Source organism: Melitaea cinxia, chromosome 20 (assembly GCF_905220565.1).
Source record: "Melitaea cinxia chromosome 20, ilMelCinx1.1, whole genome shotgun sequence".
NCBI lineage: Eukaryota > Metazoa > Arthropoda > Insecta > Lepidoptera > Nymphalidae > Melitaea > Melitaea cinxia.
This window is the reverse complement of record NC_059413.1, coordinates 67,886-84,414: the sequence shown is the minus strand read 5'-3', so window position 1 is coordinate 84,414 and position 16,529 is coordinate 67,886. Positions and strand designations below refer to the sequence as shown.

Genomic DNA, 16,529 nt, shown 5'->3' with positions numbered 1-16,529 from the left:
TAAAAGTACAGTCAAGTTCGACTCGGAGCACTCCCGCGAAGCCCTGGTGAGTGAGTCCTGAAGCGTCGCCGCGTTAGAATAATGAGAAGTGTAAGTAAGAGTAGGAAAAATCCCGAGCTGAGCGAAGTATGTGGAGTGTTATGCGTGAGTGTAAAAGATAGAGTTAAAGTGGTTATTATGATTGTATGAGTGTAAAGGAATTATGTATATAAATGTTAACTAAATGGATAATATATATGTAAGAGTAAGGATAGAAATATATATAAATGTAAAAGGAGTCTGAGCGATATATGGGTAAAGAGTAGTGTGAACAGGTACCTGCAGTTCGTGGGAAGAGAGTGTGGTGTGTAAAGTGTACGAATGAGAAGCAAGACAAGACGAACAATTTAGAACTTACGGAGCTGCCCGTGCCACACTGTTCGGTGAGGGTGTCGGAGCAGTTCCGTAGTCTATGTTTTGCCTTGTCTTGTTACGCATGGAACGCACAATAGGGCAAGTGGTAGAGGTGGCTTTGTGTTCTGTAGGGTGTTTGTTATTAAACTTCATATTATGAGACACACAGTTGAAACATTTGTAGGTGCCGGTCTCTGCGACAGTTGAGCCGTCGACAGAGACGGAGGTGTTGTGTCGGCATTCTTTATGAATATGTCCATCTTCCGCGCAGTGCGCGCACCGCGTGGAAGAGGACTTGCAGTGGGTGGCAGTGTGCCCGAACTGCAGGCACTTGTGGCACTGTAAGAAGGGACTGAATTCTTCGATGTGTACGCGCTGATAATCAACGCGCACACGATCGAGGGACAGTAAGGTGCGGAAGGCTGTAGGGTGTGTTATGAAAACGGCGTTGTAGAGTAATGGGTTTCTGTTATCCCTTTTAAATTTATATTTAATATATGAGGAGTCGAGTTCGCTAAGCTCGGGGTTTTGTCGCATAATAATGTCCGTAAGCTCCTCAACGGCGACGTCGCAGGACACACCCTTCAGAATAATCATAGGCTTGAGGCGGCTAGCCACCTCAGCGGAGACTTTGGCGTCGTTAGCCGCTTTAATGCGTTGCAGGGCGTCGTCGCGGTCGCGCTCCGTGTCGAACTCGATGCGGAGTTTATTTTTAGATAATGGGGCTACCTTGGCCGGAGCGTAATTAGTTTCGCGAAAGGATATTGTAGATTTCAGGTTTCTGAATGTTTCCTCTCGGGAGGAGGCCGGAGTTTTAGAGGCGACGACGATTGCTGGTTTCGTGTTCGGCGGTGTGGTAGAGGCGGCTTTGACCGCCGGGGAAGGTCGAGCGGTAGGGCCAGGCAGGTCCCTGGGCTGGGCTTGGCGTCCGGCGATAGATGCATATGTCGAAATAATATTTTTGGAAGTCGCAGAGTGTTCGGCCTTGATCTCTTCGCGCAGCTTGGAGACCTCGTCTTTTACTAATTGGGTCAAATCGGTGACCACATTCTTGTAACACGTGGGTGAGTTGAAAGTGGGGTCGTATTTTTCTTGTTCAGCTATGTTTATTTCGAGGTAGGTCTCGCAAGCCACGCGAATCTCCTGGGCGGCGCACTGTATGAGGTCCTTATTGACCGAAGTCACGCTTTTGCCCTCACGGACAGCGTGACATATTGTCTCAGTAAGCTGTTCGATAATTGTGCGGAAGCTGGCCTCACTTCGAACGTCGGAGCCCAGGTATGGAAGCTTCTTGCTCGTTTTATCTTTTTTCCCCGCGGGGGCAGCCATGACGGGGGAAGGGGGATGGTGTCAGGGTGAGGTAAAACTAAGTCAAATGTAAGGTATAAGAAATCGGAACAATAAAAAAAATTTGGGGGGGGGGGGGGGGAGGAGGGGGGGGTGCTAGGTGTGTGCAGTTACTGTAGAGAAAAGGAGAAAATATAATAAAAAAAAATTTTTAGTGGTGGGGGTGTGGGGGGGGGGGGGGGGGGGGGGGTGGGTTTTGTAGAAATGGTGAAACTAAAAGATAGATAAAGAATTTAAAAAAAAAATAAAATTTTGGGGGGGGGGGTAGGGGGGTGGTAAGGGGGTGGGTTGTGTAAAGGGGGTGAAGTAGGTGTCAAAGGTGGAAACCGCAGCCAAATCGGTTGAGAAATGGCTGAGTTATAGCAATTAATAGAATTCTTTAATATTTCCTTAATAAAATATTAAAGAATTCTATTTTTAGAACACGAATATCCGATTATCTATATAAAGAAGTTATGAGTTTAAATAATATATATTGAAACAGGAATATTATAGTCCCCTTGTGAGGCAGGAGGATGAAAATTTGAGATGGGGGTAAAAAGCCAACGGAGAAGCCGTTGGCGCAAGAAAATCCGGGAAAATCGAAGGTTTTTGGGGGGGGGGGAGGGGGGGAGGGTGGTTTTTGGTTGGATGGGGTAGTAGGGGTAAAATAAGTAGTATTCGTGAAAACCGGGAATTTATCGGATTTATATTAAAAGAATTAAAGAATTAAAACGGTTTTTATTAAAATTTAGGTGAATGAGTGACTTGTAATTTTATAAGAATTTTTAAACCTATTATGAAAGAAAACAAATTAGTTATGTGTTTAAACAGAATTTTGAAAGGTCTATTGTGTCTAAGTCGTTGGGTTTCCACGAAAACTAAATATAGAAAGGGGGTAAGTGTAACGTAAGGAAGTTGATGAAGAAGGAAAATCTGGAGAAAGTGGAAAATTTGGGGGGGGGGGGGGGGGGGGGGTGAGATTTCGATTGGGTGGGATGAAGGATGTAAAAGGAGTGGATAAGGTGAAAACCGCGTGAAAATCGGTTGGGAGGATCAGGAGTAATGGAATTTTTTTTTTTTTTTTTTTTTTTTTTTTTTTTTTTTTTTTTTTTTTTTTTTTTTTTTTAAGGTTTCTATAGTTTTACTCAATATTTACGTAAACGTAAATATTGAGCTTTTTTTTTTTTTTTTTTTTTTTTTTTTTTTTTTTTTTTTTTTTTTTTTTTTTTTTTTTTTTTTTTTTTTTTTTTTTTTTTTTTTTTTTTTTTTTTTTTCCTGTGGGAATTGCGGGATAAAAAGTAGCGGAAAAGGAGAAGGGAGGTCCAAAAAGGTTTGCTACTGAAGGGGGTGTAAGTAGGGTGAAGGACTATGGAGTAATAAAGGATCTAAAGTTAGGGCGTGGCGTTTTTCTGCTCACAAACTTAGTGCTGCAGTAGTAACTTCTGAGTGGAAGTGAATATCTTCTAAATTTATAAATGAAAAAATCTGAATTTTGCTTAGTTTTGTTCTTACTAATACACTTTAACACTGAATATGATAAAAACTATAGGTCCTCGCTGGAAATTTTAATCTAGATCACTAGCAAAGTACATAATACAGTTTTGTAGTTTGACACTAAGTTTGTAATCACAATTATAGCTGAATTGTTCCAATTTTCCTCAATATTTTTGATTAGGGTGATTTAATAGGTCACTAAGAGTCTTTCGGTGTATGGTAGGTAGCCGTGGCACCAACACCCTCGGAGATAGCGGCAACGGCTACCTTTACCACGTTATGGTTTTTGGTCGAAAAGAAATACTTACAGTTCGAGAAAAAATTTAAAAATTTGCACACGGTAGGAGGTCACTTTGGAGCACTTATTGGTGGGAAAAAAAATTAGGGTCGTCGCTTTAGATTCGTCGGCGTACGCACTTAAGTCTTATAAAAAGGGCGTTTCGTCGCGCACTTAAGTTTGTAACACTTTTTTCCTGTATTAAATTTAACTGAATTATAAAGTGTTACACATCAGTTTGAAGGGGAGGATGTCCTGAATGCACTGATACTAATACTTTAAAAAAATATTGATAACTGACTGAGTAATGAATTTTTTAATGGAACACTATGTAAATTTTGACTGTTTTATATTAAAGAAAACACAAAAATAGCTGTAAAAAATTGAGTTTTTCACTTATTTGAGTTCTAAAACCACCAGTAGATAGCTGGCGGCAGCGCGCAACTTTTGATGTATTACACAGATTTTTAGAGCACAGTTTCGCGGTTATTGGGAATTTTTTGATCGGAGCGACGCGGAAACGATGCTCACGGGGCGAGCGTTCGCTGCAGACTGGTTAGGTTAGGTTAGGTTAGGTTAGGTTAGGTTAGGTTAGGTTAGGTTCCCAGGCCTTTGGAGCCCAGGCCCCAGACTTAGGTCTGGGACCTGGGCTCCAAGGGGAGGAGTTGCTGGACTTCTACTGGGCGCGTCCCCCGGGTGGCGGATAGGGGAAGCCGCCTGCGGTTTCACGACTGCGGGCGGTCGGGGTCCTCGGACCCCCGTGGACCAAAACCAGACGATGCGCTCCGGGTACCACTCTGGTTATCAGAGTGGACCTGTGAGCGCAGGTGTGTTGGCACGGAGGTGCGGTTGTGTGTGTGGCGCTGAGATGGCGCGGAGACGTGGGGGCGGGTTTTTCCTTCCCCCACACGGTGGACGGGGTGGGCGGGTTAGCCGTGGGCTCGCCCGCCCTGTAGCGCTAAGGCGCGGTGTGCGGTGTGCTGGCTGGGTTGTACTGGCTCCCTGGAGCTTGCTCGGTTGCTGGTGCAATCCGGCAGACCAGTTGCGTGAGGGCCGGGCTGTGCTGGCTCCCTGGAGCTTTTAGCTCGGTTATCAGTGCAGTCCGGCGGACCCGTGGGGTAGTTGCGGGGTCGCGCTGGGCTCCCTGGAGCTTGCTCGGTTGCTCGGTGCGATCCGGCGTTGGAGGTGAGGCTTTTGCCTAGCCGGGAGGGGCAGGACGGGTGGGTCCGGGGGGCCTGGCTCGCCCGTTCTGTAGCGCAGGGGCGCGGTGTGCTGGCCGGGTTGTGCTGGCTCCCTGGAGCTTTGCTCGGTTGCTGGTGCAATCCGGCAGACCGGATGCGTGAGGGCCGGGCTGTGCTGGCTCCCTGGAGCTTTTAGCTCGGTTATCAGTGCAGTCCGGCGGACCCGTGGGGTAGTTGCGGGGTCGCGCTGCGCACCCTGGAATACAACTAGGTTGCTCGGTGCGATCCGGCGTTGGAGGACGGGCGGTCCTGGCCCCCAACGCTATTTTCCGGCGTTGGAGGTCAGGCCTGCCTGGCTTGGAGAGGGGACGCTCCTGGACATGTGTCCCCATTCTGCAGACGGTAGACTGGTCTGGTTGAGCGTCCCCTGCGTGGGGTGGCCGGCTGGAGGGACAGTAAGACCTTCGGCCGGCTTGAGACCGCACGCGCGAGACGTGGGAGCGCTCTCGGTGCCTGGGAGCGCTCTACAATCGGAGGCGGCCTGTCCTGCACCCGCAGGCTGGCCCACCGTCCGGGGCGTCACGGACAATACTTATTAGTGGTACCGTGGCGCCCCACTAGGACGACGAGGGCACCGCTGGTTTTTACTGAGTAGTCCGGCATTGCACTTTCCGCCGGGAGTCTCAGACTTCCGTCGCCTTCGGGTGGCGGGGGTGCGTAAATGCATTTTCCAGCGTAAAAAAAAAAAAAAAAAAAAGGTTAGGTTAGGTTAGGTTAGGTTAGGTTAGGTTAGGTTAGGTTAGGTTAGGTTAGGTTAGGTTAGGTTAGGTTAGGTTAGGTTAGGTTAGGTTAGGTTAGGTTAGGTTAGGTTAGGTTAGGTTAGGTTAGGTTAGGTTAGGTTAGGTTAGGTTAGGTTAGGTTAGGTTAGGTTAGGTTAGGTTAGGTTAGGTTAGGTTAGGTTAGGTTAGGTTAGGTTAGGTTAGGTTAGGTTAGGTTAGGTTAGGTTAGGTTAGGTTAGGTTAGGTTAGGTTAGGTTAGGTTAGGTTAGGTTAGGTTAGGTTAGGTTAGGTTAGGTTAGGTTAGGTTAGGTTAGGTTAGGTTAGGTTAGGTTAGGTTAGGTTAGGTTAGGTTAGGTTAGGTTAGGTTAGGTTAGGTTAGGTTTTTTTTTTTTTTTTTTTTTTTTTTTTTTTGTTTTTTTTATTCTAGACCCCCACACATAGGTGTGAGACTGTCCTACTCTACTCATTCATTCCAGTTCTCGCTAGTATTCCTCTCGCACTTTCATTCAGCATACTAATTCTTTCTGTCATTCATTCCTCATTCACACACTGGGTGGGTTCCCATCTAATCTAATCTATCCTACTATTTCTGTATTACTTAAAATTATGAACTCTTGGGGAAATGAGTGGGGTTTGGGTACAACAGTTTTATTTACATTTTATTTACTTTTCTTACTACTATTTTATCTTGTTACAATGGTTTTATTTACAAATTCTCTTACATGTTATTATTACTTCTAATGAAAATTTACAACTAATTTTACATTGGAAGCTATTCTAATTCTTATACTATTCCTACTTAAATCTTATTTGCTTATGTTATACTACAATATACAATTATATCCAGAAAACATAATTTTACTGATTCTTATTTCTAATATTAACTGCTTTAACTATTTTTACACAATATTGTAGGAACAGATCTCTAGTTGTGTTGTTTGCAATTATTTCACACAGGTTCCTTTCCACCATTTGCACACCCGTTTGGTGTTCTAATCTAAGCCTCTCGTAGGCAAATGCAGGACACTCCAGGAGGACGTGGAGGACGGACTCGGAGCACCCAGGGTCGCAGACGCACGACGGACTCTCCTTACACTTGAAGCGGTACAAGTATTCGGAGAATCCGCCATGCCCCGTCAACGCCTGGGTGACAAACCAGTCCACCCCTATTTTGCTCGTGATTTTGTACGCGGCTATCGCGTCAGGGAAGAACACCCTGGTGACACCAGCCGTTTCGCCGGCTCGATACCGCTGGTTCCATTCATCAAGCGATTGCATGCGAATGCTCCGCCTGATGAATGAAACCGGGCAGCTGTCATAGTCAAAAGCGCGTTTAGACTTCAGCGCAGCCTCCTTGGCCAGATGGTCGGCACGCTCATTGCCCTCCAGCCCTGCGTGGGCTTTGATCCAGAACAAACTAACACGTTTGTCCCGGAGCAGAGCCCTTCGCAGGTGTCCCCGCGCTTCAACGGCTAGGGGATGGGGGGCTACCGGGTTCTCCAGCGTGAGCAGTGCCGACAAGGAGTCGGAATAAATCCCGACGGATCCAGCCAAGGTGTCCGCGGCCATCCGTGCCGCCCGACATATCGCCAAGAGTTCCGCCTGGTAGACCGTACAATAAGACGGCAAAGCAAGCTTGAGGGTTTTGGTTTCGGCGGCGCCAGCCCATACGGACAGCGCCGCGCCCACTTTGCCCTCAATCTTGCTTCCGTCCGTGAAGATATTAAAGGCGTGCTCGCTGTTTGCGGTAAACTGTTCTTGGTCCGCCAGGCGCTTGAACTCGAGGTCGATATGAGAGGCGGGGTGCGGAGACCGCAGAGCCGAGGACATCCGCTCCACCTCTCGATCCCCTATCACCCGCTGGGGGACCCCCCGTCTCGCCTCGTACAAATTCGCGGCTTCGCGGACACGGAGGTCGAGGGGGAGTATCCCAGCGAGCAACAATGCGGAGTTCAGAGAGGTGGTTCGGTATGCCCTGCAAAGCTTCTGCGCGAAGCCCCGCTGGACCACGTTCAGCTGCTTGCGAACACCGAGCTTGTCCACGGCCGGCGCCCAAACGGCAGCCGCATACAAAATCACGGGCTCAACCACCGCCCTGTAAATAGTGCGGATTACTTCAGGATGGAGACCCCAGCTGGCCTTAGCCGCACGGGCCAGCTGGTGATAAAAGGCGAGCGCGCGCCTGCAGACGTTCGCGACGTGGGCGTTGAAGGTGAGTTTGTGATCTATGACGACCCCCAGCAGCTTGATCTCGCTCGCCAGGACAATGTCGACCCCGCCCATGCGAAGACGCGGGGTGTCATACTTCAGTTTGCGCGTCACAACCATAGCGTTTGTCTTGTGGGGCGCAAACCGAAGCTTATTAGATGCTCCCCACGCCCTCACACGTTCGAGGACGGCATTGGCCCGACGTTCGATCTCGAGGGCCGTATCACCCTCGAACACCAACACCACATCGTCGGCGAACGCCTGCGCGTACTCGCCTTTGGCCTCCAACTCCTGAAGTAGTGGATCCAGGAGCAGGTTCCACAATATCGGCCCGCCGATAGATCCCTGCACGCAGCCTTTCCCGGTGTCCCTCACGTGCTCCTCCCCCAGGTACCTCACTCTGGCACGTCTGTCGCTCAGGTAGCTGCCCAAGAGCCGCCTGATGTTTTCGGGGCACCTTTCCTCAGCCAACCTTACCTTTATTTTAGGCCACCAAGCGTTGTCGAAGGCGCCCTCTATATCCAACGAGATCAAAACCAGGATCTTTTTTTCTTCTAATTTATTTCTAATGAACTTAACTAGGGTATAGAGGGCGTCCTCGGTGCTCCGCTGGGGCATGAAGCCAAATTGGCGAGTACTTAGCTTGGGCAGCAGGTGGTATTTTAACCTGGCGACTAGCATTTTCTCCAATATCTTCCCAAGCACCGGAAGGAGACCGATTGGACGATATGATTTTGGAGCTGTATAATCAGTCTTCCCGGGCTTCCGGAGAAAGATGACCGTCGCCTCCTTCCAGGGCCTAGGAAAATATCGGAGCTCGAGGCACCTGTTGAAGAGGCACAAAAAGAGGTCCGGGTCCGATTGGATTGCGTGCAGGCATATATCGGCAGTAAAACCGTCCGCACCTGGGGCCTTCTTCGGGTCAAACGACCGACTAGCCAACTTCAGTTCTGTGTGAGTGAATAGAGGGTCAGTTTGGCCCGAAGAAGTCTCGATGTCGGTCCGCCCGGCCAAGACCCTCACCCGGCGGTGCTCTTCGGAGTCATCCTCTTCGGAGTCCTCCGGGTAGAAGGTCTCAGCCAGGAGTCGGGCCGAGCCCCTGGCATCTAACCCCATATTGTTTACCACCAGCGGTGGGTCCACGTCCCTCCTGGAGGTCCTGCCGAGGACCCTGTATATCCCTCCCCACATAGACTCCCCGTCCTGGCGTTCGCAGAAGGCGACCCAGCTGCGCGTCTGCGCGTGCCTCACCTCGGTCTCGTACCTTTCCTTCGCCTCCAGGTACTCTCCCACAACCTTGCGACGTCTAACCGGCGCCGCGCATCTGATCCTACCTTTCCTGGTGGCCACCTCGCGCTTAAGCACTGCTAACCCCTCGTTCCACCACGGCATCGCAAGGACCTCCCTGTGTTTTGTTAGTGGTATTGTTTTTGTGCATGTTTTTTGTATTATGTTGTTTAATTGAGTTATTGTGGAGTCCAATTGTGCGTGTGTCTGTATGTTTTTAATTGTGTCTATTGTGAAGTGTTCTTGCGTTATAATTTGACCCAGTTTCTCACGAAACTGGGCCCAATTCGCCTTTTTTGTAAAGTATTTTCGTGTTGTGTGTCTGATGGTGTTTGTGTTGATGTGTTTGGTGTTAATGAGGAAGGTGATGGCGTTGTGGTCCGAGTTGGTCAGGTCTTCGCGCACGCGCCAGCCGTCCACCAAGCCAAGCAGGTCAGACGATACAGCAGTTATATCAACATAACTGCTGTACCTTTCGCCGCCCCGGATAGTGTCGAAGGTGGGGGTTTCCCCTTGGTTCAGGAGGCAGAGACCGAGGTCCTCCAGGAACCCGTGCAATTCTTCACCGCGGCGATCCGTCACGGGACTACCCCACCAGACGCATTTGGCATTGGAGTCTCCCCCAATAACAATACTCCGACTTCCCGTCTCGCGCTGCACCCGGCGCAGATGTGCCAGGTACGAGTCCATCGGCAGGTTGGGCTCAAAGTAAAATGAGACCAGGATGATCTCCCAGCTGCGAACTCGGATCCCCACCACAGAGATGTTATTTGTGGTGAGTTTCGGGTACTGCGTGATGTGAAGGTCCGCATCAAATACGATGACTGCGGCCTTGACAGTCCCACTTCCATCGTCCGCACACTGGAAGACCCTGATCCCACTCTGACTTTTCACACGCCTTATGCCGCCGACGTATGGCTCCTGTACCAGAGCAATCCGCGTACGCAGGCTAGAGGCTTCGATCAGGAAGTCGGAGTATGCCAACTTACTGCGCTGGAGGTTCGCCTGGAGGATGTTTAAAGCCACTGTGTCTACCGGCCTGCCCTTAGCAATACGCTACGGAGGAGCGGGCGATGTCATCCCACCTCCTCCTGACGGGACAGTCGTCGCTAAAGGCGTTGTGGTCGACCTTTGCGAGCTTCGCCCGACGACAGTTCCGGCAGGAAGGTGGCGACACCGCCGGGTCCTCCGTGCATTGAGCTTTGAGGTGTGGCCCGCCACAGTGGCTGCAAAGGTCCGCTGGGTCTTTGCAGTACTTCCGCCCATGGCCGTACCCGAGACAGCGCGTGCACTGGACCAATGGAGACTGGTCCTCCGCCCGCAGCCTCATCAGGTCGATTTGGACCGTGCCTACACCTGTTATCCTCGCCCAAAGTTTGGGCGATACGCTGAGGACTACGTGGGCCGTGAGCGGGTTCCTTGCCCTCCTGCGATATTTTATTAGAAGGCGGTCTTCCCCGGGGTCGAGGTCGCTAAACAGATGCCTATTTTGATTTCTCAAACTTTTTATAATCTCGTCATCTGTATGCACTTTTAGCACGCCTCTAATTATTACTAGTGGGTCTCTATTTTTCATTTCCTCGACCACGAGGCCCGTTCCTTCCTTCGCCAGTCTCTCCTTCGCCTTCGCCCTATCCTCAGCAGTCCCGAAGCCCATGATAATTTTCCGGTCTCTGGCTTTCCGGACCCGGTCTATTTGAACCCACCCCTCTTTGGCGTCGATGGTCTTTCTCACCGTGTCAAGGACCTCGTCCGCTGTTTGTTCAACATCCACTGAGGTGACCACCACCGAGTGCAGTGCCGTAGGCCTCACGGGATGTTGCGGTCTCGAAGCGGTCACACTGGCATAACTCCTCCGCTGCTCCTCAACCGTCCGGCTGCACTTCACCAGCTCCTCCTGGAGGCTCTTCATCCTCTCATTTGTCTCCAGGAGCAGCTGGCGCTGCACCTCCAGATTTCTACTCAGACTGGGGTCCGGGGGGACCACGAACGTGGCGTCGGCGCTTATTTTCGCCGGCGCCCCGTCCACGGAAACCCCGCCCCCCTTTCGTGCCCTCTCGGTTCTGAGGTCAGCCTCGGAGTCAGCCATCAGCTTCTCAAGCACTTTCAGCGCTTCTAGTATGTCATTTTTGTATTCTGTTTTTAAATTCCTAGAATTTTGGACAGCGTTTCTTATTTTATTCATCTGCTCGGTCGCTGCCCGCCCTCGGTTATCTGTGGTGGTCCCCTCGGATGTATGTGCCTGCACTTCTCCCTCCTCCTTAGGACTATTCCCTACTTCCGGGGTTGTTCGTTCATTTGACTCCCCGGCAACCGGTCCCCTTTTACTCGGCTTTTGCTGAGCAAATTTGCTCGGCCTTCCGGGGGAAATAACAAATGCAACCTGCGCTTTGCTCCTTGAAGTGGTCGCTATTTGTGTGCACGCCCGCGCTTCACCCCCTTCCTTAGGGCTACGCGCTACCTTCCGGGCTATTTGCACTTTCGGCTTGGATGTAGTCAACGCACCCTGTGATTTTTCAAGAGCAGAATCCTTAGTGACCTGCTCAATCATATCAATACTGGTGCGGACAGACTTTTGGAGTCCTTTGGGGGAGGGTACGGGTGAATTAATCACCTCTTGTTGTTTTGGTGGGGTCCTGGGAGTCATCATTTTAGTGGGGGTCGCGTTAAAGGTTAAAAGGAACAGTGTCAAAATAAATTGTATAATTTAAATATAATAATTTGTCAAAATATATAAATCCCGCAATAGCGGTTGTAAAAGTCAGAGACTGTTCCTATATATAAGTAAAAGTCAGGCAAATATGCCTGGGTCCTAAAACTGTCTAAAACTAACTTACAAACTAACAAAAAGTGAGTAAACTCTACTTTTTGGTCAGTGACTCTACGTAGAGTCGTCAGATATAATTAAATTAATAGCCCTCAGTGAGGGAAAGTCAGCACTGAAAACCGCGTCGCTCTACGACCAGCGGTTCCCGAGATATCCTATCTTCTAATTTCGTTCTTTATCGGCACCTAAGACCCGAACTACTTCTTGAAAAAAACAGAAATTAGATATTTCGGGAACCGCTGATCGCAGAAACCCGTGCGACGGCTCCCCGTGCTGGCCACGAGCTGCTCCGTCCACTCCCGGTCCAAGAAACAGGATCGGGAGGTTGACTCTACGTAGAGCCGCTTAGTGTCTCCAGCCACAGGTCCCAACTCGACAGTGACTCCGTCGAAAGTCCCGAGTCAATGTGATCAAAATCACCGGAGTTATGACCGTTTAAAGTTTTTTAAAATGGCGACCAATATGGCCGCCAAGAAATTCAAAACTGCTTATTTCGGCCCCCGTTGCCCGAAATGACCCGTGTTTGGTGTCAGGTAAAAGGTCTTTTTGAGACCTATACAGGTATATTAAAATAAAAATTTTAAAACCAACCCCCGATTTTTGGGGGTGGAAAAACCGCTTTTTTTAGCACTTAAATTAATATTAAAACTACAAAAAATGGCATAAAAATTCTACAAAAAATTAGGGCTACTATTTACACTTATATCTAACTTATGAAATAGCTTCCGACGATATCCAACCGCGGGGAGCACCCCCTCGTGCTCACCCTTAACTTCAAAAAATTATAATTTAAAAACTACTAATCCAAAAATTTTGAAATTTTGTATGAACTTAGGCCTAACTGAGACAATTTATATTTAATAAAATTTTGGGGGGGTCGTCGCTTTACTTTTTGAATAAAATTTGATTGAAAAACGACGAAATTTTCAAAATTGAATATCTTCGGAAGTACTTATCTATTTGAAGTGCTGAAAGCGCCGTTGTAACTGCCTCGCCGCGCCGCGTCTTTTGGTGTATCGCACGTCCCCCTCGCACCTCGGGAAGTAGGAGCACGTGAAAACGTGGTACCTGTTTTTTTTTTTTTTTTTTTTTTTTTTTTTTTTTTTTTTTTTTTTTTTTTTTTTTTTTTTTTTTTTTTTTTTTTTTTTTTTTTTTTTTTTTTGGTTATTTCTCAGCGCTCGAGCGCGAGAAAAATCCAAAACAGGTGTCCAGTGAAAGGCCTTAATAAGACCTTTCTGATGGTAAATAAAAATCACTAGGTCGTCGCTTTAGTTTACGCGGCGTTCACGTTACAAACTTTTGGTGGTGGTTAATTTGAGGTTTTACACTTATAAGTTTTTAAATTTATTGTTTTTCACTAAACTGTTTATGCAGCTGTTTAAAACACAGATCGACACAAGTTTTGACATATAGAACGTCACGAACTGTTCAAAAATCACAGTTTTATTGCTTTCACAAAGTTATCTTTTTGCGGTTTTTACCCGTTTATGTTAATTTTCACTGTTTTCTCACTTTTTCCGATAGTTATTGGAATTTTCCGGAAAAACAAATTGCACCACCGGATGGGGCGCGTCGAGACGCAACTTTTGATACCTGTCACTTGGTTGTACGATGCGAAAAAACCACTTTAATCGATTTTTAAACATTAAAAATTTGCGGAGCACGTGTAAAATCGACCGTTCTCGGTGGCGGGCGGGGCGCTACTGGGGTTAGGTTAGGTTAGGTTAGGTTAGGTTAGGTTAGGTTAGGTTAGGTTAGGTTAGGTTAGGTTAGGTTAGGTTAGGTTAGGTTAGGTTAGGTTCCCAGGCCCCCCCAGGCCTTTGGGGCCTGGGTCTCGGACTTAGGTCTGGGACCTAGGCTCCAAGGGGAGGAGTTGCTGGACTTCTACTGGGCGCGTCCCCACGGTGGCGGATAGGGGAACGCCACTCGCACTGAGCGGGTGGTAGGGGTTTTCGGACCCCCGCGGACCAAAACCAGTAGGTGTGGGCGCACCTTTAGCGGCTTGTCAGCCGCGCGGCCTAGGGGAGTAAACCCCGATTAAAAATCTAAGCTGTGAAATAGCCCTATTAATCATGGAAACAAAGACTAAAACGAAACTACCCCAGGAGGGTACCTGCGCCTCCGGCAAAGGAGAATCCCTCCGTGCATCTTCGGATGCACGCTGCCCGTTCGATTCTGGGGAGGGCACCCTTTGTTACTGTGATTCGCCCCATATGGGCGTTGACGTTGTGCCCGGGAAGGGCGGTGATACGACCTCTGCAAGAAATACGGACTCCGATAACAGCCTTCGGAGTGGCGGCTCAAACGAGCCGTCACTCTCGAGGACTGGTCTCCCCTCGCGAGATCGCAAGGGGAGATTCCTCTCACGCCAAAAAGGCCCTTCTAAGGGCCAGGACAAAGGTGGAAACCGTTTTGCGGTTCTGGCTGCGGACGACAAAACGGACACCGATACAGACATGGTTTCGGGATCCCCTGACAGGCATATTGCTTTGACGGGACGGCGGAAGCGACCCTCATCCTCGACCTTCGCGTCTGGGCGTGACGGTTCGGACACGGAGGCCGAGGGCGCGGGCCTCGCTAAAATTAACACGGCGAGAAGGGGAAAGGCGAGAGGAACCACGGTGGGTCCTTCCCGCGAAAAGTTCCTCAAGCCAGCACCTGTCCGGCCGGAACCCGTAAACATACTCATCGACAACGAGCCCGACGTCGGCTCGTTGATCGTAGACGACGTTGTTGCGCTCAACGCGCAGGAACTCAGGGCGCGCGCGGGCGAGGGACTCGCCGTAATACTAGAGGTTGCCCGGAAATCCGGGAACCTCAAAGGCGAGTTCGTCGCAAAGCTGAAGAGGTCCGCGACGGACCTGAGCGAGGTGGTCGACGCCTTTGCCTCTAGGACCGAGGCCGATGAAGTGAGGCGGCTCCGAGCGGAGAACCGCCGCTTCAGGATCGAAATAGAGGCAATGAAAACTGAGCTGAAGGCGATGCGGCGCGGCTTCGCCGAGGCGAAGACGGAAGCGGCCGCTAACGCCGCCGCCGCCGCCGCCGCCGCTGCCAACGCCTCAGTCGCCGGTCCACCTGCGACACTTCCGGTGGCGGCCATGCTAGAGGAGTTCAAGCACTCCTTGACCTGCTCGCTGGGCGATATGATGAACGTCCGGCTGGCGCAGATCGAGGAGAGGCTGCCGCCGGCTCCGTCGGTCCGCCCCCAACTGGGAGCTGGTGGACCTCGACGCCCTGAGACGGCGGCCACTACGTCGGCGGCCCCCTCCACGGTTGCCCGGGAGGAAACCTGGGCAACAGTGGTTAAAAGAGGGAAGGGCAAGAGGAAGGGGAAAGGGAAGTCCTCCGCCCCTCCATCTACACCTGCAGTCGAAGGCCGGACTGCCGCCCCTGCGGTGAAGCCGACTGGCAAGCCAGCCGCGGCGTCGTCCGCGCGACCGGCCGCCAAGCCGACCGCCAAGCCGACCAAGCAGCCCGGAAGGCCGGCAACAAAGGCGACGGTTAAGGCCAAATTCAAGGCCCCGAAGACTGCGGCAGTCGTCGTCCAGCTGCAGCCGGCGGCTGTAGAGAAGGGTCAAACTTACGACTCCATCTTCCGGTCGGCTGAAGACACCGTGAAATTGGAGGAACTGGGGATCGAGCGCATCCTCTTCCGTCATACGGCGACGGGAGCGAGGATGCTCGAGATCCCCGGTTCCGACAAAGAGGAGAAGGCCGACCGGCTCGCCAGCCGGCTCAGGGAGGCCCTCGCGGACGTGGCCACTGTCGTCAGGCCCGTTAAGACCGCGCAGGTGCGCATCTCGGGCCTGGATGACACGGCCACTCCCGAGAGGGTGGCGGCGGCGGTCGCGAAGGCGACATCGTCCGACGTCGGCACGGTGAGGGTCGGGGCGATCCGCTCCGGCTTCGGCGGCATGGGCTCCACCGTCGTAGCCTGCCCCGTCTCGGTTGCGAAAGCGCTGACCGAGGGGGGCAGGCTACTGATCGGCTGGAGCTCGGTGCGAGTGTCGGCCCTGGAGGCGCTCCCCATGCGCTGCTTTAAGTGCATGGGGTTGGGCCACACGCGCCCGAAGTGTCCGGCGTCTGTCGACAGGGGCGACCTCTGCTTTAAATGCGGGAACGCGGGGCACAAGGTCGCCTCCTGCCCGGAGAAGACACCGCGCTGCGTGGTGTGCGCCGAGGGAGGTAAACCCTCGGGGCACATCATGTGCGGCCGCAGGTGCAGGCCTGCGACCTCGAAAGGAAAGGGGGCCCTCGGAACCCGGGCCCCCCGAGAGACCGCAAGCCAGACAGCCGCAGACGGCGTTGCCCCCCCGGCCGCGGCGGGGGAGGTGGAGGTTGTGATGTCTGAGTAATCCATGGATCACATCAGACATCACAGCTTCCTCCAAGCCAATCTCAACCACTGCGCCAGGGCTCAGGACTTGTTGACCCAGTCCATGGCGCAGTGGATGATCGATGTGGCCGTCGTCTGCGAACCGTACTGGGTTCCCCCCCAACCGAACTGGTTGGGGGATCTCGACGGCACGGTGGCGGTCGCACTAGGCAGTTCCGCTACCCGCCCCCTCGCACTCGTGGAGCGCGGCTCGGGATACGTCGTGGTGACGTGGGGAGAGTATGCGGTCATCGGCCTCTACTTTTCCCCCAACCGCAGCCTGGCGGACTTCGAGGTCTTCCTCGACACCGTCAGAGCTGCGGTATGCCGACAATCGCCGAGAGCCGTGATAGTTCTCGGCGACTTCAACGCCAAGTCC

The 16,529-nt window shown here is 51.2% G+C and overlaps 1 protein-coding gene across 1 annotated transcript; it reads left to right on the top strand.

Moving 5' to 3' along the window:
- The first annotated feature begins 13,847 nt into the window (after positions 1 to 13,847).
- LOC123663590 lies at positions 13,848 to 16,130 on the top strand. The gene has a single exon (XM_045598259.1). The coding sequence runs from the start codon at positions 13,848 to 13,850 to the stop codon at positions 16,128 to 16,130; it is 2,283 nt and encodes a 760-aa protein (XP_045454215.1).
- Positions 16,131 to 16,529: the final 399 nt, after the last annotated feature.

Bases quoted from the DNA above. Each gene is read 5' to 3' on its own strand.
- LOC123663590 (XM_045598259.1), top strand. From the start codon at position 13,848: ATGGAAACAAAGACTAAAACGAAACTACCCCAGGAGGGTACCTGCGCC.